The 27,210-nt window shown below is 35.5% G+C and overlaps 1 protein-coding gene across 1 annotated transcript; it reads right to left on the bottom strand.

Moving 5' to 3' along the window:
- Positions 1–20,664: 20,664 nt before the first annotated feature.
- On the bottom strand, positions 20,665–21,306 carry LOC131009732 (uncharacterized). The gene has a single exon (XM_057937140.1). The coding sequence runs from the start codon at positions 21,304–21,306 to the stop codon at positions 20,665–20,667; it is 642 nt and encodes a 213-aa protein (XP_057793123.1).
- Positions 21,307–27,210: the final 5,904 nt, after the last annotated feature.

Here is a 27,210-nt window from a genome sequence, read left to right as displayed (position 1 = left end):
CATAATTGAAGAGTTCAAGAATTAGAGGATAATTCTCTACAATGAATTTCTCTCCAATATTCAAGGTGTCTCATCAAGGTTCGAGGCGTTCTTCATGGGATAAGCCCAAAGTTTAAATCAAGTCCAATGTTCGATCGAGAAATAATGTTGAAGCCCTCTGCATCAACATTACAAAACTCAAAGTTCACATCGAACCCAACGTTCGATCAAGAAGCAATGCATAAGCCATCAACATCAACATTACAAAGTTCAAAGCTCAAGTAAAACCCAATTTCGATCCAGAAACAAGGCACATGCCCTCTGCATCAACATTACAAACCTCAAAGCTCAAGTCAAGCTCAACGTTTGTTTGATTCAGAAATAAGGCATAAGCCCTCTGCATAAACATTACAAAACCCAAAGCTTAAATGAAACCCACCGTTCGATCCAGAAACAAGGTGAATACCTTCCATATCAATGGCATAAAGCTCAAAGATCAAGTTCAAGACAATCAGAAGCATATTTCACCAAAAAATCTCAATGACTACTTAAAGAGCATCCAAGAATCAACTTGAAGAGAAGAATCAGTTGATCAAATAGCAACCCGCACATATACATTTAATCTACAAATATTGAAGTTGTACGTAATTTTGTATTAATTAAATCAAATACATAATTGTATGTTTAATGTTTAAATACGATATGGAAATTGTAGTCTTATATGTGTGGAGCACAATTTTGCATGTAATTTATTGTTTATACGCTATAATAGTAGGTGTAAACTTTATCCGTGATTATCTTAGGAAGAATTGAGTCTCAGAATGATTAATTGATCTGAATTTATTTGATTTCTGAATCTATTAAAACCAAAGCTCTAGAATATTTTTCTGTTCGTTTGAACTCTCTTTGACTTTACAGTGCTTGTTTATTTTATTTTTTTTCTTTTAGATTTAAAATCAATCTAAATTTTCATTAGTCTAAGAGGGTGTTTGGCTAAGCTTATTTTAAAGAGCTTATAAGCTCTTGGAGCTTATAAGATGTAGTTTCTTAAGAGCTTATAAGTTGTCAAAGTATTTGGATAATTGAGCTTATAAGCTAGAGAGAAGATCTTTAGTTAGTGAGAGAAAATCTTTGTTAGAGGAAGAAAATCGAAGAAAAATGAAATTAGAATGATATATGATGAAAATAAAAAATCATAATTAAATTATTTTTGTAAAATGAGTGTTGCTTATAAGATAATGAGAAAATAAGTTGGGGGTAGAGGAACTTATTTTTTGGGAGCTTATAAGCTCTTAGAACTTATTTTTAGAACTTATAAGTTCTTTAGAAGCTTATTTTGCCAGACATTCTTAAACAACTTATAAGTTGTTTTAAAGACTTTATAAGTTCAGTCAAACACCCTCTAAATAAAAGATCTTAATTCAAGATAATAATTTATTACTATAATTTTTAATTTTTGTAAAATACAACTTTACTTATTAATTATTATTACACTCAATTATACTCGTACTCTTTTGCCGTTTTTTAATAAATAACCTTTGACTTGTTGGAGTGTGAATTTAGTCTACAGGATTGGATGTCTAAAACCATCTCTCATTTCATTTTTAATGAATTTTCCTTTTCTGATAAAAAAAATAAATAAATAACCGAACAAGAATTAATCAGTTCCCACCGCTTTGAATCGCCGCACCCAACAATTAATTAATGAAATAAATAAGTTGCTTCCGAAACCAAAAAACAGTAGTAACTAAAAGTCAACATGAGTCTCGAATATAGGTGAGGCCTTATATTTTGGAAATGACAGTGAAAGATTATTTTTTTTGAGATGGACAGTGAAAGATTATTTAAATATATTGTTGTCAATATCAGACTATTTTCATGAAAAAAAGAAGGAAAAATACATGTTTACTGATTTTTCATCATTTTCATATGTTTATTATGATATAATTTTTTTTCTTCTGGATAAAGTGAAATATTTTTTCGGGCAGTTTATTTTCACTCATTTTCTCTTTAATATTGAATAATTATTTTATGGTAGGAGTGTGAAAATATTTTTCAACATTTTTTTTATTTTTTCATCTCTAATACATATGATAAAAAAAGATAATATTTTATCGTCTTTTCTTATCCATCATTTTCCAATGAAAATTTTGCCATCAAAATAAAAGTATCCTAAATAAAATAATGAGTTATAAGTAGTTTCATGGTGGCCGTGAAGACAAAAAATTCATATTCCTTTTATGGTGGCCGTGAAGACAAAAATGAGATCGTTCTAAATTTTTTCTATTAATACAACCAATCAAATAGTTTTTAAATAGGTCAGGTTAATAGTGTTTTATGTCTCGAACTTTCAGCATTTTTTATAAAATGTTTCGAACTTTCATTTTCTCCTAAAAAATCCCGAACTTTCAATTTTTTCCATAAAATGTCCCGCTATATAAAATTCGATGATGGAAAGATGACAAAAAATCTCGAACTTTCAACATTTTACACCAACGATGATGCCTAATATGGTTTTTTAACAATGAAGATTTTCAAAATATTTCATCCGCGCGAGATAAGTTATCTTTTTGTCACCAAATTTTGTATTGCGAGATATTTTATGGAAAAAGTTAAAAATTCGGGACTTTTTAGGAGAAAATAAAAATTCGAGATATTTTATAAAAAATACTAAAAGTTCGAGACATAAAACACTATTAACCCTTTTAAATATTTGCATCTTGAATTTAAGATATATGTCGATAGATTTGAGACTCGATGTTGATGAGGATGGACAGAGGTTTGGGATCAATCTTAGTCTTAGGGAATCGGATCACAGTGGTAAGGTGGCGGTGGCTGCCAGCCAACGCATTGGTTATACGGCAATCGTTTAATTTAATGAGAAAACTTCATGCAATAATATTGATTTTTGTTTTGTTTTACGAATTCGTCCCTCGCTATCCACGTATTATATGCTAATTGTTGGGGTTCGAACTCATTGTGTGATGATTTATAGAAAATGTTTGAATACGCTCGTAAATATTTGGTTCTTGAATTTTATCATATTCGCAGAGATATAATAAATATAGTGGCTGATGAGTTAATTAGTTTTGCTTTATACCTTTAGTTTCTCAAAATGTTCGGAGAAAAAAGATATGTCGATAGATGCTCATAATTCTTTATAGATTTGTAGGTAGATGTCTAAGAGCACCTGCATCGCGGGTACTCGAGTGAGTACTCGAGGATGCAAGCGGCTTCGAGGAGTGCGATGCGGGGGGGAGGTCCTCGAGGAGTACCCGAGTTATCGGGTATCCTCGAGAAGGCGCGTGCTCTGCACGCGCCAGAAATAAAAAAAAAATAAATTATTTTCCACGCAATTTTCGACCGTTTTTCAATTTTTTTTTTCTTCCCAACGGCTTTTTTCCATTTTCCTTTTTTTTTTTATCTTCTTTTCTCTCTATAAATAATACTTCTCCCTACAACTCCATTCACCTACAATTCATTCATCACAACTCACTTTCATTCATCACAACTCATTCCTTCTTCCTCCTACAATTTTTCTTGCAAAATATCATATTCGTTCTTCTAAAAATATCGTCACCTGAACATGATTCTTCGCCCGATTCCGACGAAGTCGCTGAAAAGTTCATGGAGTTGGTTGAGTTGCAGAAACAAGTGCTTCAATCATACTGCCCCCAACCGGCGCCGGAGCCGGCGCGTGCGAAACGTCCCCGATCATACGTCCATCGTGATCGTGAAGAGGCCCATGTACGTCTTATGCAAGACTACTTCGTCGACAATCCAACGTATGGGCCTACTTTTTTCCGGCGTTGATTTCGCATGCAGAAGGAGCTCTTCTTGCGCATCGTCGAGGCTGTTCAAGGTGAAGATATTTACTTTCATATGAGCACTGATGCACTCGGTCGAGATTCTCTTTCTCCTTTGCAGAAATGCACGTCGGCTATCCGCCAATTAGCCACCGGGGTTAGTGCGGATGTGTTTGATGAGTATCTCAAAGTGGCGGACTCAACCGGTCGTCTATGCCTAAAGAAGTTCTGCAAGGCGGTCATACGGGCTTTTGGAGCCCATTACCTGCGCCGTCCAACGGCAACAGACGTACAACGCCTACTCCGAATGCACGAGGCGAGACATGGTTTTCCCGGGATGCTTGGGAGCTTAGACTGCATGCATTGGGCATGGAAGAACTGCCCAAAGGCGTGGCACGGCGCATACACACGCGGGGATCAGGGAGAGCCCACCTTGATATTGGAGGCCGTTGCCTCTTTCGATTTGTGGATTTGGCACGCCTTCTTCGGCGTCGCTGGTTCAAACAACGACATCAATGTGCTGAATCAGTCTCCTCTCTTCTCCGACGTCTTAGGAGGAACTGCGGCGCCGGTGGTCTTTCATGCCAACCAGCGCGAATACCGGATGGGCTACTATTTGTGTGACAGCATATATCCGGAGTGGCGTTGCTTCGTGAAGAGTCCATCAATGGCAACCAATCCGAAGGAGGCAAGGTTCAAGAAGATGCAAGAATCGGCACGGAAGGATGTGGAACGCGCCTTCGGAGTCCTTCGAGCTTGGTGGGGAATCATTCGAAGTCCGGCGCGCAATTGGTACGTAGAGCACCTGAAGGACATCATGTTGTGTTGCATCATTCTCCACAACATGATTGTGGAGCACGAAGGTGAAGCGGCTGCCAACTGGAGAGATGATGACGGGGCGTCTAGCAGTGGTTCGACGGAGAGTGCTGGACAAACACCGGTGTCCTTCGAGGAATATGTGCGAAGGGATAGCCTTCTCCGAGATAGACAACTACATGCTCAGCTCCGATATGATTTGACTGAGCACCTTTGGGCACGTTTCGGACCTCTAGGGCCAGAGTAGTTAATTTTTAGGAATTGTTTTTATTTTATTAAAGTTTTATGTAATATTTAGGATTTTATAATTAATGCAATTTAAATTTTTAATGAATTGTGTTATTTAAATTTGAGCAATTAAATTTAAATGAAAAACATAAAATCAAAACTAATATTATCAAGTAGGCTATCAAGGAACCCCAATGCAGCACTACCTACTCAATAACACAAACACTATCAAGTAGGCTATCAAGGAACCCCAATGCGGATGCTCTAATCTAACAGCTTATTTTTATTTGATTTATTTGCAAATTGTAATCTATAAATAGAAATGAAGTTGATGCCACGTCTTATTCAATTAGCATACATTTTTTTGGGAACAATAAACATACATTTATTGATAAAGCTATAAAGCTGCAATCATAATTAAATACTCCATTTGTTTTATTTGTGGACATAATAAGTAAAAATTAGATTCTGTCCCATAATAAATACTACTATTTTTTTTTGAAAAAATGATAATGAAGATCTTTATTATTATTATTATTCAAATGATAATGAAGATCTTGAATAACAGTTTTACTCCAGAAAATTTTATACTCCAGCACCGATGAAAATATTTTCCTATAAATTAAATATTCGCCAACTAAATTACTTTACAAAAAAGTTATGGCAGATATAGTATTTTAAAACAGAACAAGCATTTAATATGAAAAGACTGCGAGGAGCTAGAATTGTGATCCTTGTCACCAAAAAGCAGTTTGATTAAATTCCAATTTATCGTGTAATTTTAATTCTATATTTTATTCAATTAGCATTAAACATAGAAATTAAACTAGCTAAATGATTATATGCTCAATTCGTGATCATTACTCAAGTGTTAGTTTGAACTCCGATTAATAAGTAAGCTCGAATCAAGCTGAAGTTAATTACATAGTAGTAAAGGGATAAATACATCAACTTTGGTCAAAATTTATTTTTGACATACTCCGAAAAATTCAATAAAATATATAAATTTTATTAGTTATTCAATTTCAACTTTAATTTTATTTTTTTCAAGTTAAAAAATTACATGGCGTCTACACAGGGGCGGAGCCGGGGGGGGGGCAGTGGGGTCACTGGACCCCCCTGGAATTTCCAAAAATCCCAGGGGTATTTTAGTAATTTTACAAATATATTTAAAAAAAATAAAAAATATTAATTTTATCTAATTTTTCTAATTGCTCCACCATCTACTCGCCTCTCTCTCTCTCTCTCTACCATCTCCCTCATTCTCCCTCTCTAAATCGCTCCACCATTTCCCCTCTGCAAATCCACCGGCGCCGCCGCTCACTTCCCCTCTGTTCCACCGGCGCCGCCTCCCTCTTCCCCCTCTGTTCCGCCGCCGCCGCCTCCGCCTCCCCCCTTCCCCCTCTGTAAATCCGCTCCCCCATGAATTAGGGCTCGTCGCCGCCTCTGCCTGCCTCTTGCCTCTCTTCTCACGCCGTCTCTCGCCGTCAGGTCGCCTCTTCTCTCCTCCACCATTCATGGTGCTTCGCCGTCAGGGTTTCGCCGCCTCCTCCCTTGACCCTTCTGTTCCGCGGTGATGAGCGACCTCTGGGAGGGCTGCCTGAGCCGGGGAGGCGTCGTCCGTGGTTGGTGAGATTGAAGTTGTGTGTGCTTCGCCGGAACCCTAGATCCGCCGAAATCAAGGTTTTGCGGGCGGCGGAGAGGCGAAGGTGAGGGCGGAGAGGTGAAGGTGAGGCGACATAGATCTAGCTCTGTTCGTGAGCTTCGCGCACCGCAGCCTCAGATCTCTTTCTCTCGAGCTCAAGGCACAGGAAGTTGTGGTTTGATTTATGTATCTTTGATTTTGGGGATGAAGCTTTGATTTAGAGTACAAATTTTTTCTGTGATAATTTTCGTTCTGCATTTGTTCTGCATTTTAGGGTTTATAATTTGTTCAACATTTTAGGGATGAATTCTTGTTTGAGTTCGTTGAATCTGCATCAGTCGAGCTTCATTTAGGCATTTGTTTGAGTTCGTTGAATTCTTGTTTGAGTTCTTGTTTGGTTATTAATATGCTTGCTAATTGTTATATTGGACTTTTTAAAAAAAAAATAATTATGTTTATTTTTTTTAACTTGCTATATAATTTAAATAACATTATAATTATATTAATTATTATTATTTATTTTATAAATTTTTTTATTTAATTATTATTTTTTTGAAAAAAAAAATTGGACCCCCCTGAGTCGAAAGTCTGGCTCCGCCCCTGCGTCTACATGACATCTATGTGACATCTACATAATGTCTAGATGGCGTCTATGTGGCTCATCGAAGACAAAATTGAACAAATTAATAAATTTCATATATGTATCTTATTGAACTTTCTAATTGTGCGTCAAAAATAAATTTTGGCTAAACTTGGTGTATTACATGCAATTAACCTTATGTTAAATCATGTTTTAATTAAGCTACTCCAGTTCTATTGGATTAAATCTCTTGTAAGGTCGATTTAGTGGATAAATTTGTTCAAATGTAATTATTAAAATCCAAAATATTTTAAAAAAACTCGAATACGTGTATATTCGACTGGGTTCAATTTATTTATACTGGTAAATATATGTTATTTTAAAATTATTCATATATGCTAGCATCAGCTTCTTAAGGACATGAGCACCGGTGGATCCAAGAGGAGCTAGGGGCTTAAAAGTTAAACCCCAGCAAACAAAATATTTTATTTAATTATTTATTTTTTAAAAATGATCAAATTATCAATGTGAATCATTGTATAACAATCTCCATCAATAAATTAAATCGTAAGAAAGTTATCTTTTCAAAAACTCAAACTCAAAATTTAGAAAATATATCTCCACGGTAAATTTTTCTTCATCTAGCCCTAGTCTCTACATATGAGGAATTGGATATTATTCACACACACACACACACACACACACACACACACACACACACACACACACACACACACACACATATATATATATATATATATAGAAAGGATCTAATGAAAATAATTAAATATAGTGAAAAATGAGAATAAATCTGGAACCTGAGATATTCAAACCAGATAACTGACATTGATTCGAATTAATCGTGTGAAATGATAATAACAAATAAGATAATATAAATCTACGAATAAACTGCTTGTAATGCATGAATAACGCATTCATATTTGGCTTTGAATCCCGAAGGGGTTAAAATCACACCACATTAATTGAATATGACTATTCGTGCATTAGAGGCATTTTGTTTGTAGATATATTTGTTATTCTCATTTCTCATAAAACATATCATTCTCACTATAACTAAACAAATGAGTCCAAATATTTATAGTAAAAAATATGAACTGTATTAGTAGCTCTTAAAATGTGAAGATCTATTATGAATTTATGATTCGTAGTTTAAATTTAAAAGGTGGCAAAAATTAATTTCTTTTAATTCATAATATTTCTTCCAATTTCATATATAATCTAGACCTATATTCATTTTTATAACTAAAAAATGAGTCCAAATATTTATTGTAAAAAATATGAACTATTTTAGTAGCTCTTAAAATGTGAAGATCTATTATGAATTTATGATTCGTAGTTTAAATTTAAAAGGTGGCAAAAATTAATTTCTTTTAATTCATAATATTTCATACAAATTTCATATATAATCTAGACCTATATTCATTTTTATAACTAAAAAATGAGTCCAAATATTTATTGTAAAAAATATGAACTATTTTAGTAGCTCTTAAAATGTGAAGATCTATTATGAATTTATGATTCGTAGTTTAAATTTAAAAGGTGGCAAAAATTAATTTCTTTTAATTCATAATATTTCATACAAATTTCATATATAATCTAGACCTATATTCATTTTGAAAACTCCCACTATATATATATACACACACACTATACTGGCAAACAATTAATTATGAATATTACATGATAAAAAGGAATCGGCTTATTTAGGTCAAACAGTGAACGGTTGAATTTGGTATAATCTATTTATTTATATAAACTTAAATATATTGTATTTATAAAAGGGCAAAGGTGCGCATTAGCCCTTGAACTAGACACCCCTATAACTTATACCCCCTAGGATCGGTCAAGGCGTGTTGACCTCCCTGAACTTTCGAAAGAAGGATGCACTTAAACCCCTCCGTTAAACGATTGTTTAAACGCCGTTTTCTTTTATTTTTATTTTTTTATTTTTATTTTGGAAATAGACGATGTCCCTCACCACCGCCGTCGGCTCCGAATCTCCGACGAGAATTGAGTTTTTCTTCTTGCTCCTCTGCATGATCTCCACCACCTTGTTCATCTCCGCCACCGCCGAGGATTCAAATACGCATTTCGATTGCGAGACAATGGAGGCGGATTAGCAAACAAGGTGGGTGCGTAGTCAAGGGAGGCGACGGAGGTGTTCAAGGAGTTTTCAATGGCGGATAATGCATCGTTAAACTTATCGTCTTTAATCAGAGCCACGACTTTACACAGAATCGCATCCTCATTTCCCGACGCAATCGACAGAACTAACAAACCACAAAACATAAATCAAATTAAAATGAGAATTAAAACAGCAACCAAATCAAAAGGAAAATTAGCATCGCGATTTTACATACGAGATCTCTGGGCTGATTTAAAATGTTGAAACCAGCGAATTGGTTCTACATACCTTGATCTGATACCCTACCGGCGAGGTGAAATTCGGAGCGGCGGATGTGGCGATTGAGGGACATGAAGAGATCTTCAATGGGCACGGTGGGGGCCGCGGCGGCAGCCGCTCTCGGCGCCATTTTGAGCTTCGATTTCTGCAGGCACGGCGGCGGAGGGGACGAGAGGGAGATGCAGAGAAATTAGAGGTTTTACAGATTTTGACACGTAATTGGAAATTGGGATATATCGACACGATATTGGGGACGATTTCTGCAGGCACGGCGAGGAGGGGCTGCTGCTGTTGCGGCGGCGTGCCTCCGCGATGGATTGGGCCAGGACGGCGGACACCTCCGGCGTCAGCATCTACTGAATCGTGCTCAATCCGGCCCAAAAAAAATAAAATAAATAAATAAAAGAAAACGACGTTTAACCCTCCGTTTAACGGCCGTTTAACGGAGGGGTTTAAGAGAACCCTTTTTTTGAAAGTTCAGGGAGGTCAACGCACCTTAACTGATCCTGGGGGGTAAAGACTATAGGGGTGTCATGTTCGGGGGCTAATATGCACCTTTGCCCTTTATAAAATCTCATAAAAATACAACAATAAATATTAAATAAAATCGTTATTAACGACAAAAATTCCCATCGTAAAATACAATTAATGCACCCGTTGTTAAAATTATCCCAACGGAAAATAATCGTCAGTGGAGAAAAATGATTAACGGTGGGTAATCCCGTCCTTAATATTAACGACAGGTCATCGACGGTATCTTCCCGTCCTTACTACGTGGGCTTGATCACTAATTTATTAGCAACGAAATCTGCAACTATAAATGTGTAGTTGTAGCAATAAACAACAAGTAAAGTATCGTATTCACGAGGACTGATAAACGAAATCACCCTAAATAATCCTAATAAGAACTCCAACAATATCCGGCAAACTCAAGCAAGATGGATGAATGAAGAATTAAAACTAAACTCAATAATGGAAAAATAGAGCAAATAATCAAATAAAACTAAATTCATAGCCGCCACTTTAGGGAGTAATATATATAGATTAGTTTTAGTTCTTGAGACGCACGTTATAATTTGCTTTGAGAGTTAGGTTTTAATTCTTCTTGCTTTGGATTTGGTATTGGTGGCTAGTGGCAAGACTTGGCAGAAGACGACTTTTGTTAATTCCATTGTGGTGACTCTTGTTTTTTTTTTTTTTTAATTCAATTTATTCGTTTAGTTAATGCTTGCTTTTATTTTATTGATTGTTCTTAGTTTAATTATGAGTAGCTAAATTCTTAATTCGGCAAGAATAATGAAGTATTGATTTAATAATCTGTGAGACCTAATTGAGCATATAATTTATTCCTGTTGATTCCGATTTATTCCTTGTGTTTAAAGACAATTTTGATTTTATTTGAACCTGATCAACTTAGATTTAATTAGATTAAAGTCAATCAGTTCATGCCAATTCTTAATTGTTGGAATATGGCTGATTAATGATAAAGCTACCATTTCGTAGTAGGATTAAATTGGTAGACGAATTATTACTTGCATTTCTTGGGTAATTTGTCTAAAATGGGTTCCTTCATCTTAATGCTATTAGAACATTAAATCTAGGTCTGGCGTCTACATCTAGGTTGTGTTTTAATAAGAGAAATAGGAAGGTCTGATGTCTACAGCTGTCTATCGACACAGTAAGTAGGAATTGGGGTATGTCAGTGCGTTTACGCTATCCTATAAATGGTTGGTTAATAGGGATTAATTTATCTTTGCGTCGATGAACAAAGTCATTAAATTAATATGGATTTATTCGATCCGAGTTACCTTTCATTGATTATTTTCTAGAGTTATTTTCGTTGATTTATTTGTTTTCTTAGTTAATTAATTTTTCTCTCAATTTAAGGCGTGGTGGCTACACCAATTTAGGTCTTTAGGAATTTGATTGTGATTACTCCGTTCTCTGTGGTTCGACCCTGCTTGCTACTATATTATTCTAATTCTTAGCTATTGCAGGAATTATTTGGTGGTATACGATGTCCACCAAATTACTTGCCTTCAAGTATGACTACCTAGTCGATAACGCATTTTTCCTGGAGTTGTGATCGTGTTAGTCCTATTTGGCGCGAGTTACTTGGTTGGTTTGGTAAGGAGGAGCTCTTGCAGAGTGTGGATATTCATGCTTTTCTTGTCGGTGCTTGGAATAGTAAGTTTAGTTCTCAAATTGTCAATCTTTAGAAAGCGGCGATTATCAATCTTTTGTGGAAGCTGTGGGATACTCGTAATAGAATTCTCTTTGAGAATGAGAACTTCAATTCGAGAAGTGTTACTGCTTTTGTCAAAATTGCTCTTCGTGAGATGGATGCGACTTTCAAACATTTAGGAGCTATTCATAAAACTTGGTCTGATTATCTCATCACAAGATGTATTGGTATCGCTAGTCGTGCGGCTCTCCCTCCTTCGATGATTGAGGTTCATTGGTGGCCCCCGGCCAATCATTGGATGAAGGTGAACATCGATGGATTCGCTTCGGGTTCTTCCGGTTACATTGCGGCTGGAGGGGTCTTTCGTGATAAGTGGGCGGCTGTCCGCGACTGTTTTCATGTGAAAGGGGGTTCGGGTTTTGCTTTTGAGGCGGAGTTGTTAGCTGTTATCACAGCCATTAATATTGCTCACTCACGTGGCTGGCTGTATTTGTAGGTTGAGTCCGACTCATCTTACGTTGTTAATCTTCTCAGTTCTAAGTTTTGAAATGTTCCATGGAGATTCATTGCATCGTGGAAGGCGATTTTGCAGATTTTGAGAGAGTTTCACCTTATGGTTACACATATTTATAGAGAAGGAAATAAGCCCGCTGATATTATGGCGAACGAGGATCGTATTGAGGGCTGTGGCCCTACCCTATCGAGGAGATTAGAAGTGCGGTGGCGTTGGATATGGCTTCTCATAGCCATATTAGGATGATTAAGTAATGCAGCGACATGTTTGGGTCTGCCACCTTTCGTCGAACAGGTGGCATGCAGTGATGGAAGCTTGGTGTTGGGGCTGTGAACTCTCGGGTTTAGGGTTGGTTGGAGGTAAGATGCGAGATGTTTGCTGCCTTGTGTCAGGCGTGGGTTTCTCGGGCCTGAAGCTGCTATTTTGGGGCGCTCGCTTTTGCTCGAACAAGTAGGGTGCTTGCTCGATTTTTTTTTGGGGGGGGGGGGGGGGGTTGTGATGGGTTTTCGACATGCATGCAGATTGCTCGGCGAGAGGTTTTTGCTTTTTTTAGTTGTTTGTTCGGTTGTTGGGGTGTGGTTTGGAGGATCCCCTCAATTTTTTTTTCAGCCGTCTGGTGCGCTAGCGGCTGGGGTTTAGAGGGGGGTTTGCCTTCATTGGTGGAGTCAAACTTGGTCCGGTGTCATCTTGCGGACCGAGTTGGCGATGGTTATTGCCTCCGCTGATAGATGGATTGGTCGTCGACGATCTATCTGGCGAGGTCTTTACCTCTGGAAGTTTGTTTTCATTAGTCATGATTTTATTTTTCTGGTTTCGCCCGTGGTTTGTTCTTGCCAGTGGGGAGTCCAGAAACTCTTGGGGGCGATGGTTAGGCCGGAGCTCCTGAAGTTGTTTCCCCTTTCCACTGGCTGTTTGTTTATTTTCTTTACGTGTGTGAAGTTCTTTAGACGAGTACTCTTTTTCCCCTTTAAGGTTTTTCCCTTTGGGCTTTCTTTAAAGTGGTTTTAATGAGGCTCGGCCCTTAGTCTGCATCTCTGTGCTTTCAAGGGTTTTTCCTTAGATTTTTTCTTTTTCTTTTTAATAATAGCCGCATTTTAAGTAGTCTTTCTAAGGATGCTCTTCTTCGTCGAGCTTAGAAATTCTTTGTATGCAGTCCTAGCCATCCTGATCCATGCCTTGTAGATCACATCTCTAAAATACACGGACGAGTCTCATTGAAATGCATTCTGCATATTTTAGGTGATGTTAATTTATATAGCATTAATAATATAATAATGTTAGAAAATTAATTAAACAAACGCTTACCATAAACTGATTGAAATAAACATCAATCGTCCCTAGAGTGAGCACCTTCCATGACGTGACAATGATTTCTACATAGCGTTGGAAGGCTTGGAAGTGTCATTGTTAGAGGTTCATTCGCAACACGCTTATATATCCACCCTCTATCTAAACTCATCTTTAAACGTCCTGAAATAGAATTGTAATTAGTGTACTCGATTGATTATGGTTTAATGAATTTGAGGGTTGTATTTTTAACGTCATGGACCATACATTTTGTCCATGTGGTACACCAAGATCGTGACATGCGGTAGAGGATTTTCAAAGCAAAATTCGCGCAGGGGTAAAATCGAAATAAAATTTTTGAATATTAGAACAAGATCATTTTTTTTAAACTGGCATGTTTTTGATGCATAAGTTTGCACACAAAAATTCATAACTATTCACACAAAAATGCATTGCACTTTGCAACTAATCAGATATTTCTTGCCGCTGACACCCCCCTCTCCCAACCCCCACGTCCTTTTTTTAATTTTTTTAAGCTGACATATTTTTACTGCATAAGTTTGCACATAAATGCATTGCATTTTGCAACTGATCATATATTTCTTGCCTCTAAACCCCGCCACCCACTATCCACCCGCCCACCCGTTTCATTCATTTTTTTAAGCTGACATGGGTTTGATGCATAAGTTTGCACACAACAATGCATAACATTGTACACAAAAAGGCATTTATTATGCGACCAATCGGTACCTCTCACCGCTAAACCCCTCCGCCATCTGAACCATGCATAAAATTCATGCATTTTTGTGTGAAATGTTATGCATATTTATGTTTAGAATTTTTGTATGCAAAAAATATAAAAAAAATGATAGGGGATGGGTGGGAGGGGAAGGGGTCAGCGATAAGAAATATAGTATCTAATTGGTTGCAAAATAAAATGTAGTTTTGTGTGCAAAAACTTAGGCATAAAAAATATGTGAGCTTAAAAAAAGATTTTTATTTTTAATATCCGTGATTTTTATTCTAATTTTACCCCTATGCGGATTTTGCCTTTGAAGATTTTTGAAGTTCTCTGCCACGTGTATAAGATGTGTGGTCTAGATTTGGTATTACATACTACCTAAGGACATGGTGCTACCGAAACCCAACACATTTTACCTGGATAGGTAATATGTAGTACCAAATCTAGACCACACATTTTACCTGGAGGAGTGAAATTTTACATGGGTCCAAATCGTGGAGGGAGCAAAATTTAACCAATTTTGAATATCGTTATTCAACACTATATACAGTCTTTTTCAACACTATATATTGCCTTGTTTATTATTCTCATGTTTCACGAATAGCAACCTTACAATAATCGAATATTTGTAAATACCGAATCACATATCATTTTGAAATTGTATTTGATAACTAATTGAATAATACTCCCTCATTAAAATTTCTTATTTGATTATCAAAAATGGAGGGTCATTAAAGCATTGAAGTGAAAATAATCGAATATATATATATATATATATTATATAGGGAGAGTTTCAGGAAAGAACCATAAATAAAAAAAGAACGGAGAACCATTTTCAGCCATTCGATCATCAAGATCTACGGTGGATGCATCATCTTGTTGGATGAATGCAGATCCTGGGTTCGAATCCTGAAGGGAGCAATTTTTTTTATTTTTATATATATATATATATATATATATATATATATATATATATATATATAGGGTGTGGTTCTAGAGAGAACTACATTATTTGTGAGAACGGGAGAACCATCAAATCTAATGCATTCACTGTAAAAATTAATGCATTCGCTGTTAAAATTAATGCACTCAAAAAAATAAAAAAAATTGCTCCCTTCAGGATTCGAACCCAGGATCTGCATTCATCCAACAAGATGATGCATCCACCGTAGATCTTGATGATCGAATGACTGAAAATGGTTCTCCGTTCTTTTTTTATTTATGGTTCCTTCCTGAACCTCTCCCTATATATATATATATATATATATATATATATATATATATATATATATATATAGGGCGGTTATTCAATAAACCATCCTTATTTTAAGAATTACGAACCAGCAAAAATGCATGAATTTTATGTATAACACGCATGAATAAACTGTATAAAGGCATGAATTGCGAAAAATAATTTTTTGCTACCTTTGGGATTCGAACTCAGGACCATGAATTTATCCAACAAGGTGATGAATCAACCGTAGATCTTGATGATCTAAGGGCTGAAAATGGTTCCTAATTTATATTTTAAGAAGCGTTCTTATTTTAGCCTTCCCCTATATATATATATATATATAATATATATATATAGGGGGCCGCTCCAATGAGACCCCCTAATTTTAGTGAGATCTAGGGCGCGATCTGGTGCGTTTATTTTATCAATCCTATGACTGATATTGTATCTGGAGGGTGATTTTTTTCCGCAGGGTTCGAATCCTGGAGAGAGCAGAATATTTTAAATTTTGTTATTCATCATTATATACTGCATTGTTCATCAGTATATACGGCCCTTTTCATCAGTTTATATGTCTTATTCATTACGAATTTTTAAAATTTTATTTTTCATCAGTATATACATCTTGTTCATTAGATATACGTTTTGTTCATTAGTATTATATGTTTTATTCATTGTACTCATGTTACACGAAAAATGGGGGGTCTCACTGGAGCGCGCCCCTATATATATATATATATATATATATATATATATATATATATATATATATTTATTTATATTCGAATATAAAATTTCTTATTTGATTATCAAAAATGGAGGGATAGTATTATCCCTCATTAAAGCATTGAAGTGAAAACAAAGAAAGAGGAATGGTGAATTTTTATTTGTATAAAATGTGAAAAAAGAAATAAGATATTTAAAGGCATAAAATTTTTTATCTATTATTTTTTCATAATAAATTTATCCATTAAAGTAAACGCACTCTAAGTCTAATTTATGATCAGTCAAATAAATTAGAAAAGTAACTCAATTATCTTGTCAACCATATACACAAACGCATATTCCATTTATTCTATTAGTTATGAATGCGAAAGATTACGACAAAAGTATATGAGTTAGAGCAACTGTTAACACTGTAAATTGTTGCTTTACACTAGTTTGTCGTGAACTAATCAACCTTTTAAATGACACTATACTTAACTCTATAATTTACAGAGATGAACGACACCTTTTTAGTTGCTGCGGGGTACTCTTCATCACAGTAGGTTCTTTTTTTAAAAAAATTTACTTTCTAATTTTTGTTTTCTTGCTGAAATTTTGATAAATAAAATCATGAATTATTTTATTTAAAATTACAATTTTAACTTGACGAATTAAATCATCATTTTTTCAATCCATTCCGCTCATCCAATTATTTTCAGTCGTTAAATTGTTGAATTGAAAGGAAAAGACAAGCATTTTCGGGATGGTGGAAGAGAGTCGTGGGCTTGAGTCGAGGAGAAATGGGGGATGGCTTAGAGAAAATATTACTATCAAAATTGGGGAGGGGGATAGATTTTTGTTTTGGCATCATTGTTGGGGTGGGGGGGAGCAGTCTTAAAGACAGGTTTCCAAGACTTTTTAGACTAAGTGACAAACAAGAAGGGCTAATCAAGAACATGGGAGGATGGAAAGAGGGAGTTTGGGAGTGGAAGCTAGGGTGGGTGCGAGATTTGCGGGGAAGAGAAGTGGATCTTTTCCATAATCTTCTTTCTGTGTTACAAAATACTGATTTTACTGCAGGAGCAAAAGATGGCTGGAGTTGGAAGGTCGAGGCATCAGGAGTTTTCTCGGTAAAATCGGCATATAAAAGCTTGAGTCACGGGGCAGACGCAAGCAGGAACCAAAGTGCAGCAATGGATGAGTTCAATACAATCTGGAAAGCACCAGTACCTTTCAAAATTAAAACCACAGGCTGGAGAATCATTAAAGGGAGATTGCCGACCTGTGATAACCTTCTTCGAAGACAAATCATTAACCAAATTTCGGATGCGGTATGCCTCGTGTGCAAGGATGAAATGGAAACTTCGGAACACCTTCTTTTCTCCTGTAGTGGATCAGTTGAAGTCTGGTACGCTCTCCTATCTTGGATTGGTTTTTCGACTGCTCTTCACTCTAAAGCAAAAGAACACCTTCTTGCGTTTACAAACATGGGAAGGAAAAAAGATTGTGCTTTTCTCTCTGGCATTTGGTTGTGTGCTGTTTGGTGCTTGTGGAAAGGAAGAAGTGAATGTAAATTCAACCAAGGTGAATGGAAAGTAGAGAAGATGGTGGCAGAAATTAAGTCAAGAGTTTGGGGATGGAAAGAGGTCTATAACTTGGAGATTCATAGCACAGATTTTCGAAGATGGTTCTGGGACGTAAATTTGATTAATTAGGAGCAGGGTTCAATTTTGATGAATTGGGGGAACTGTTAAGCTGCTGTTTTTTTGGCTTCAAATTTCTTATTCTTGTGTTTTCTTCGGGAGGGTGAATTCTCACCTCCTTGGGATGTACTTTCTGTTTGGGCATTTGGTACTTCTGGTGCCAATGTTCTTTGGTAATACTTTTACATTTTTCTGATAAAAAAAAAATTGTTGAATTGAAACTTACGTGGATTAGTTTGCAACATAATATTCATGTTACGACGTCGTTTGCAATAAAATTGTTGAATATTGGAAATTAGAGTGCGATACATGATACATTCCCTTTGTAATCTGAAGAAATTTTTAATTGAAATTGTACGAAACAACATTGTTTAGACCTCACAAATATGACGTCGTTTTTATTAATCCATGTAGGCTCTAACTCAATATTCCAGCTACCGAAAGAAATTTGGGGGGATGAAATTACAAAAATTGAAAAGGTGGTGAATTAATTCGCCACACTTCAAAAATCACGTTAAAATTGCAATTTCGAAATAGTTCATGATTTTATCTGCTAAAACCCTTTTCTTGTTTTCTTTTTATCAAAACGAACTATTCTTTATTTTGTTTTATTTGCCAAAACCACTTTCTTGTTTTGTTTGTAGAATTTATTTCTAAGAATCCCGTGTTTTGAAAATTCATTTTTCCCTTCCATTTTGTTTATCATTATTATTTCAGTGAACTACAATCTAAATGGACAACTTAAATTGATTAGCGCGAATTATTGCATAGAAAAAGATTACTCTATTGAACTTAATTTAAATAAATAGGGGTTTTGGCAAATAAAATCACGAACTATTTCAAATTTACAATTTTAACGTGACTTTTGAAGTGTGACAAATTAAATCACCATCTTTTCAATTTTTGCAATTTCACCCCCCAATTTTTTTCGATCGCCGAATTGTTGAATTGGAGTTTACGTGGATTAGTTTGCCATGTAATATTTATGTTACGACATTGTTTTCTATAAAATTGATGAATATTGAAAATCATAGTGCAAACATAGGATACAATCTCTTTATAATTTGGAGAAAGATTCAATTGAAATTATGAGAAACGGCGTCGTTTAAGCCTCACAAAAATAGTGTCGTCTTTACTAATCTACATAAGCTTCAATTCAACACTCTGACGACCGAAAAAAAATAAGGGGACGTAATTGCAAAAATTAAAAAGGTGGTGATTTAATCCGCCACACTTCAAAAATCGCGTTAAAATTGCAAACTCGAAATAGTTCGTGATTTTATTTGTCAAAACCCCAAATAAATACTCCATACTGATCCTTGACAATAACATATAATACAAAATCACTTTTATATAAAAGACATTTTATAAAAGAAGAAATGCAACAACATAAATAAAACAGATTTAGCATAGATATAAATTTAACTAAATATATACTCCCTCCGTCCCACCGAAAGTGGTGCGTATTCTTTTTTGGGCTGTTCCACCGTAAGTGGTGCATTTCCTTTTTTGGTAATAATTTTACACTACAAACAATGTGGCCCCAAACACATTTACACTACAATCTTATTCTCTTTAAATCTCGTGCCCAAAAGAAGTGCACCACTTTGACCGGGACATAGAGAGTAATATTTAACAATTATATAAAAATATTAGTTAATAATAATAGAAAATTTAAAAAAAAAATTCATTGTAGAGTGAAAAATATAAAGTTGACTTTTGAAAAGCAATATGAAATTACTCTGCATTTTAGTCTATGCTGCTAAAAATATAGAGTGAACAATTAAAGATGTTCTTACATATTTAAAGATGCTGCTAAAAATTGTACACTATATATAATTCATATGTTAAAATACTTTATCTATGTTCAAGTTTTATAAAATTTCTAAATTAAGTCAGTTATCAACGAGAATTAAACATCAAAATTAGTTAGTACATAAGAATAGGATGCATTTGCAAAAATCTCATTCATTAATGCATGCAACATCAATCACACTAGTTCCAAGTCATCCGACCTAACCATATATAATTATATCTATATTTTTAATTTTTCTAAATACATTACTTAATTAATCACAACTTGTTAGTTTTATTTAGTCAGTTTGTACTACAATTTAATCCCACTAACCTCATAATTCAATATCATGTGTGGGGTTACGATAGACAAATTTTCCCATACTCACAAATTACAAAACCTCTTTTTGGTTACCAAGAAAAGTCAAAACCTAGAAGCTTGGGTAAAAGAGAATAGGCTACGATAACCTTGACTTCCACAAAACAAACATTAATTTCCAACAATTATTATGTACAAAACTTACCTAATTGCTATACAATAGCCCTTATAAAAAGAGTTGCATAATTGCTATCTTATATATTAAATACTAATTAATGTAGTAAGTAATAATGGACATGTGTGGTCCAGTTTTCACATGGGGTTTTGTAACTTGCATTTCCAAATTATCACTCACATGCATTCCAGAAAGGATGCCATCCATAATTCCCAATAAAATTGCAACTTTGCATAACGTTTACAAACGAGACAAATTTTGCAGCACTTGTACAAAATTACATAAAATATTAAAAATTAGTAACATGCTCTTGTTTCTAGTAACAAGGTTCAAAACGATCAATAAATTACTATTTTTTTTACTACATCATATGACTTCGGACAGATGGGACGTGTCCAAAATCAAGCATACAAGAAAATATTTCGATCATTTAATTAAAGAGAGATTAATTTTGTAGCAAGACCAAAGTGATAAGAATTTAACTTAACTTAATCTATTGATCGCATTGGATGAGGAGACCTACTTAATTACCTGGATCGACGATCGAGAAGGTAATGGGAGGTTTGTCTTGGAAGATTGACGATTGATTCGGAAACGGCACATGTTCTCTTGCAAGAAGTGTACATGTTTATCAATCCAAAACGATCACTCAAAGATCTTGTGATTTTGGAGCTGCCCTTCTCAATGTTGCCGGAATTCAAGCAATGATCGTCGTCGCTGCCGCCGTCGCCGCCGTCTTTGGAGCATTCAACAAGGGCTGCAAAGAATGGATCGTCCCTTTGGAACCTATTGCTTTTCTTGGGAGAAATTTCCTCTTGCTTCTTGGCGGCGGAGGCAGTGGTGGCCCCGGCCGGCGGGAGAGGGAGGAGGTGGCCGGAGGAGTCCTTCTTTGAGCAATGTTGTTTAGGGATTCCGGGAATTTGCTCCCAAGAAAATGGGACACCTTTGAATTTGATGAGAGGAGTGCTAATTGGGCTAAATGGAGGGAATTCATCGTTGAATGAGAATGAAGATGATCGAAAGGATGAGTCGAAGGAGCTCGAAGGCGATGACGAGGAGAACGAGGGCGTCCGCCGCCTTGTCCGCCGGAATACAGGGGCGGAATGTGGTGGCTCCGCCTCCTTTGGGAGGAGTGGGGTGGTGTGGCCGTTTGGAGAGGTAGGCACCATTTTTGGGGAGGGAGAAAATGTGTCGTGGCTAGCTAAGATATTATGAATTACTATCATCATATACTAATAAAATTTAGAGTTTTGAAATAGTGCGACTTTGGCGAATGGATGAAAATGATATGTACAAGAATAGTGAAATGACAAAAAAGGCATCAACTCATTGTGATGAGAGAGGAGCGGAGAAAATGGGAATTAAATTAAATAATAAGAGAAGTGGGTGTGATGTGGATATTTCAATATTGGCCATATTATGAATGGTTATTATATAAATTTATAAGTTATGCTGAGTGGTTGGGATGCATTACATGGACATGAGTAGTGCTAACTACTAAATTGGTGGTCAATTTTTTTCCACTAATAAGAATATTTGGGTCAAAAATTAACGTTTTTAATTGATCCAATAATAAAGCCACATTAATTATTTCTACTCATTTTTTTTCTTCTAAAAAATTGTACTAGTCCACTAAAAAAGTACTAATTTGAAATCACCAAGAAAGAAATAACTTGTATAATTGACGATAAATCTATGTTTCAAGAAAAAAGAACTGGTTATATTTTTCTCTGTTCATTTTTCTACAGTCTAGCTAATTTTATGTGTCAGCATGCATGCTCTTATATTTTAATTGTGAAAGATCGTTTTTAGGGTTTGAAATTCGCAAAACAATAAAAAATCAGGTTTAAGCCTAACCAGTAATATATTTGTAATTTCGTTAATATCTTATTATTAATTTTTTTTTTTACTTGGGAGAGTTAGGGAGGAGAAGTACTTGAGACCTCACTGTTCACACACAGGAGGTCGCACAGCTTGGTGTCTCCTTGGGGACTTCGTTAATATCTTATTAACGTTTAAATCTATACCTTAATCCATTTTACAAATTCCGACTGATAAGATTAATTATCTTACACAAAAACTCTCCCGTTCAAAAAAATTGGTAACATTATAATATCATTACATCTACCATTGACGTAGCCAGAGGGGGGGCAGTGGGGGCACTGGGCCCCCCTGGAAATTTCAAAAAACACTAGGGGTATTTTAGTAATTTTATATTTAATATTAAATAAATACATAAATATTCTTATTTTAGTAATAATCCCAATTTTTCTCTACATGTAGGAGATAAGCTATTGAACGATTGTAAAACTAGTGTTTTAAGGGTGCGTTTACTTTGGTTGAAAAAAAAAATATTGAAAAATGATAGATAAGAAAAGGTGAGAAAATATTTTTCTCCATTTTTTTTATAATATGCTTTGCTAGAGATGAAAAGATGTCATCTACTATTAAAATGAGTTGTATAGTATAGAAGATACATATTGAAAGAATATAATACAAATATAAAGTTGGAAGTATTGCTTGATCTCTACTGCTTAGCAGTGACTTCTAAGTTCAGTGGCTAATTATGATTAGTCCAAGACTCCAAGTAGTACGTCTCTGCAAGGTATATACGTATTTTATTAATTGATGTTTAATAATCAAGGTCCACCTTGAATATTTATTGGGTTGAAATTTTAGTTTGTTTGGTGGGATTGATGTTTTCAAGAAAAACAAATTGAAAAAATTATTTAATATTATTTAGAAGATGATTTTGTTGTTTAAATATGGACAAATTGTAGGATTAATAACTTCATATATGAAATTGCCAATGAGGCTTAACACTAGTGACAAAGTTGAAGCACCACAAGATTTTCTTTTGTGGGAGGTCTTGGGTTCAAGGTGTATTATATTTTTTTTCATCTTTATATTTTTCACCTTTGTGTGGTGTAGATATCATGTCTGCATACATTTACTTCTCCATTGAATGTTGAACGGATTTATATATCAGGGTTTGAACCCCATAAACCTCATACGTTCAATAAAATTATTTGTACGAACGTCTAACGTTCACCGGGAATTACTGACATGTTCAATGTTCTCTGTTCTTTGAATATTTGGTGTTCTTCATTGAACCTAACCCTATATATATAATTCAAAGAAAAAAACTTCATATATGAAATTAAGGGTCGTCTAAACCTTTGTATGTATATGGAATATATCATATTAATATCGCTAGTCACAATTTTTTTTTGTGGGCAACCAGTAGGTTGTAATGAAGATGATTTGATAAATATCATTTTCTTTAGGGTTAAGGTGCAGATAGGTCCCTGAAGTGTGAGCCTTTATAGCGATTTGCTCCCCCTTACTCAATGTATGTGCAACTTAATCCCTAAACTTTAAAAAATCGCACATTTAAGCCCCTCTGACCTAACTCCGTCAGTCAACGTTAGTTAGTAATTTTTTTTATTCTAATTGTGGGGCCCACTTGTAATGTTTAATTCTCCGGCAATATTTTCATGTTTTCCAGCTATTTCTTTTCCAGTTTCCGGCAATAATAATTGCTTATTTTATCTTCTTCTGAAATTCTCCGGCAAGAAGGGACGAATCTCCAAAAAATTTGGGCAATCCTCGTTGCAAAATTTCTTCATCCCTAAAAAAGAAAAATCCCAAAAACCCTGGAATTTCCATCAGCCGATTATTTTTCTCCTCAAAACTCTCCGGCGGAACTCCGGCAACACCAGTCGCCCGCCACCGCCTCTCAAAGCCCTCTCCAGCTCGGGTATCATTCAAGCTCATCAGTTAAGGGTTTTCTGAACCTAATCCCAAAATAAGTGTTCCTCTACAATTCTCTATCAATGTCAGAAAATGACCTCAAAAATTCCAGATCCACCACCAACGACCGCCTTATCCGCCACTAAATCGGCCTACACATCACCGCGAGTCACCACAACAGGCAACACCCGCCGCCACTACCTCGTCTGAACGGAGAAGAACAACCACCACCGCCTCATAACAAGCCATTACCCGCCACCCTCTCTAATCCTTCACTCATTCTTTTTCTCTCTCATGTAGATTAAAGGATCCCCGAGTTTTGCCATTGAATGGACTGCAAAATCCCTAATTCACAAATTAGGGATCAATTCTACAGAAAAAGAGGAAGGAGATGTGCTTGAGCTTGGAGTGGGCCCCACAATTAGGATGGCGAGGTGCTTGAACTTGGAGAGGGGCAGGGAGAGCGCGGCGGTTGAACCCAGGCTAGGGTTTTGGGCGGGGGTAGATGCGAAGGAGAAAAAGAGGAAGAAGAATGCGGTGGCGGCGGAGAGAGCGACGACGGTGGAGATGACGAGGGAGATGAATACGAGGGTGGCGGCGACGGTTTTCCTGGGGGAGTAGGGGTGGGAGGCGGTGGATAGGAGGGCGGATGAGGAGGAGGAAGCGCGGAGATCGTCTTCGAGTTCGTTAGTTGAGATTAAAAGTGAGGTTGTTAGAGTGGATTCTGGATCGGAAGCCATTAGTATAAAGGTAGAAGAAGAAGAAGAAGAAGAAGAAGAAGAAGAAAGGAAGGTGGGCCCCACCATTAGAATTAAAAAAATAATAAAAAAAATTAGTAACTAACGTTGACTGACGGAGTTAGGTCAGAGGGGCTTAAATGTGCGATGTTTTGAAGTTTAGGGGATGCACACACAGTGAGTAAGGGGAGCAAATCGCTATAATGGCTCACACTTCAGGGGCCAATCTGCACCTGAACCTTTTTCTTTAAATAAATGTATATATATAAAACACTACTTGTGCAACTTTTAATTAGCAACTTTATAAAACATAAGTATTATATGTTTAGAGCCTGTTAATGAGCATATTTACAATTTCAGGTAGGTATTATATTATTAATGGCAATTAAAATCCAATATAAATTAATTAATTAGTAATTTTCACAAACAAAATAGTATTACTATATGTTGCAAATTAACGAATTCATATCTAACTCTATATATCTCCCTGATTCAAAATTATACTAGTTCACAAATAATTCAGCATGCAATTCAGAACACCAATATATATAGCTAGTAGTTATTATATATTGTACATGCATATGCGCCCGATATAGACTGATAAAATAAAATACGATTCAAAGGTCATGATATAGAATCATAGATTGATAAAATAAAGTAACGTTCAAATATTGTAGAAGAATGACATTATTTGCTCAACTTGTGAATAATTAAGTACAAGAATTCAAAACATGAATATTTGTCCAAAACATAAGATTGTAATTATAAAGGTACGTTTTAAATTTTAAATCGTTAATATGGAAATTTTATTTAGACAACATTGAAATAAATTAAATTGGCATAATATATTTGGTAATATAAATTTTATACACCGAATATTCTTGATTTTCACTACTTATGAGTAGCTTCTACGATTACTAATTTATTAGTTTAATAGTTGAATTGTGGTCACGACTCATGATGCATGCCAGTTAGGTTACTTTTTCCAATTTTCCTTTCATATATATAATAGTCAATATTCTAGTGGTATTTTATTGAGTTGGGGGTAGAGCTGGCAAAAATTGACCCGGCCCGCCCGTGTTTTGAGCTGGTTGGGCTGTACAAAATGTAGGTCCGAAAAAACTCGGGCCTAAAAAGCCCGCCCAATAAGCCCGTCGGGCTAATCGGGCCCAGGGCTAAAAAGCCCGTGGTTTTCGGGCTAAAAAGCCCGCCCGGTTAATTTTAATATTTTATTTTTATTAATTACTATTATTCTATTTTCACTTAAGTTTTTATTTGAAAGTTGAAGAGTTTCAATATATATATATATATATATATGTATTACCCATTTTAGTTGGAAGAGAAAGAAAATTATCTTCTCTTTTCAATATCTCTTATTTTAATTAATGTTTAGAGTAGTTGTATCATTCCATAGAAAAGAAAAAGAAAAACTTAAAATATATGTATATATTAGAATTGTTGGGACCTATTGTTAGGAAACATAAAATGAAAATAGTAAAATAATGCAAATTGTTGGGAATAATTTCTAGTTATACAAAAGAAATGTTGATATGAGTTGTTGATTGTAGTAGACTAATATGATTTTATATTTCTATATTGTTTATAATTATTATTTAGATTTATCTTAATTTATTTAATTTTGTGTAAAAAGAAAAATAGAATTTAGTGAAAAAAAAAAATCATTGGGCGGGTTTGGCCCGACCGCCCGATAGCCCGATTGAGGCTGGGCTGGGCTTGAAAATTGGCAGCCCGGTCGAATTCGGGCCGGCTCGGTCCGACCCGGTCAATCTCAAAAGCCCACTGGGCCGGGCCGGGTTGGCCCGGCCCGCCCGTTTTGCCAGCTCTAGTTGGGGGCCTATTCTATATATAATTTATCATTAGGTGAATCTTGTCTTGATACATAACCCGGCCCGGCCCGCCCGTTTTGCCAGCTCTAGTTGGGGGCCTATTCTATCTATAATTTATCATTAGGTGAATCTTGTCTTGATACATATGTAGCACGTACATTTCATGCGTTTCTATATTTCCAAATTATATTAAATATAATAATAATATTTATGAAATTTCAAACCATGCAACCGCAAATCACAAATACTAATAAGGGGAAAAAAGAAAAAAGATATATATAATTTTGAAAAACAAGACATAAAATATAACAATATTTTACAAAAATATAAATTCTACCCATTAATTATTTTTCCCTTATATCAATTTAAATTTAAATTATTCTATAGTTTGATATTTGATTTATTAATTTCATAAAAAATAATACCTTGCTACTGTCGCCATTCGTCGACAATCGATGCGCTTCCCAAATTCATTGTTGACCGTCACTCTTCGCAAATCCACCATGCCACCAGTACCCATCTCCACAATTAAAAAGTCGACCACTACCACTATCACCACCATCGATCCACCAATACACAGAGCCACCACCACGATTGCCATTATACATACTCGACTTGAATGTTGGACGCTTGAACTATTGCTCAAGCATTGAGCACCACTTGATACTTGAGCGTCTAGCATCAAACATCGAACAAGAGTTTAATTGAACTATTGCTCAACACTTGAGCATCGAGT

This window comes from Salvia miltiorrhiza, chromosome 2 (assembly GCF_028751815.1).
Source record: "Salvia miltiorrhiza cultivar Shanhuang (shh) chromosome 2, IMPLAD_Smil_shh, whole genome shotgun sequence".
In the NCBI taxonomy this organism is placed as follows: Eukaryota; Viridiplantae; Streptophyta; class Magnoliopsida; order Lamiales; family Lamiaceae; genus Salvia; species Salvia miltiorrhiza.
Note: the sequence above shows the minus strand (reverse complement) of the source record. Positions and strands in the feature narration are given on the sequence as shown.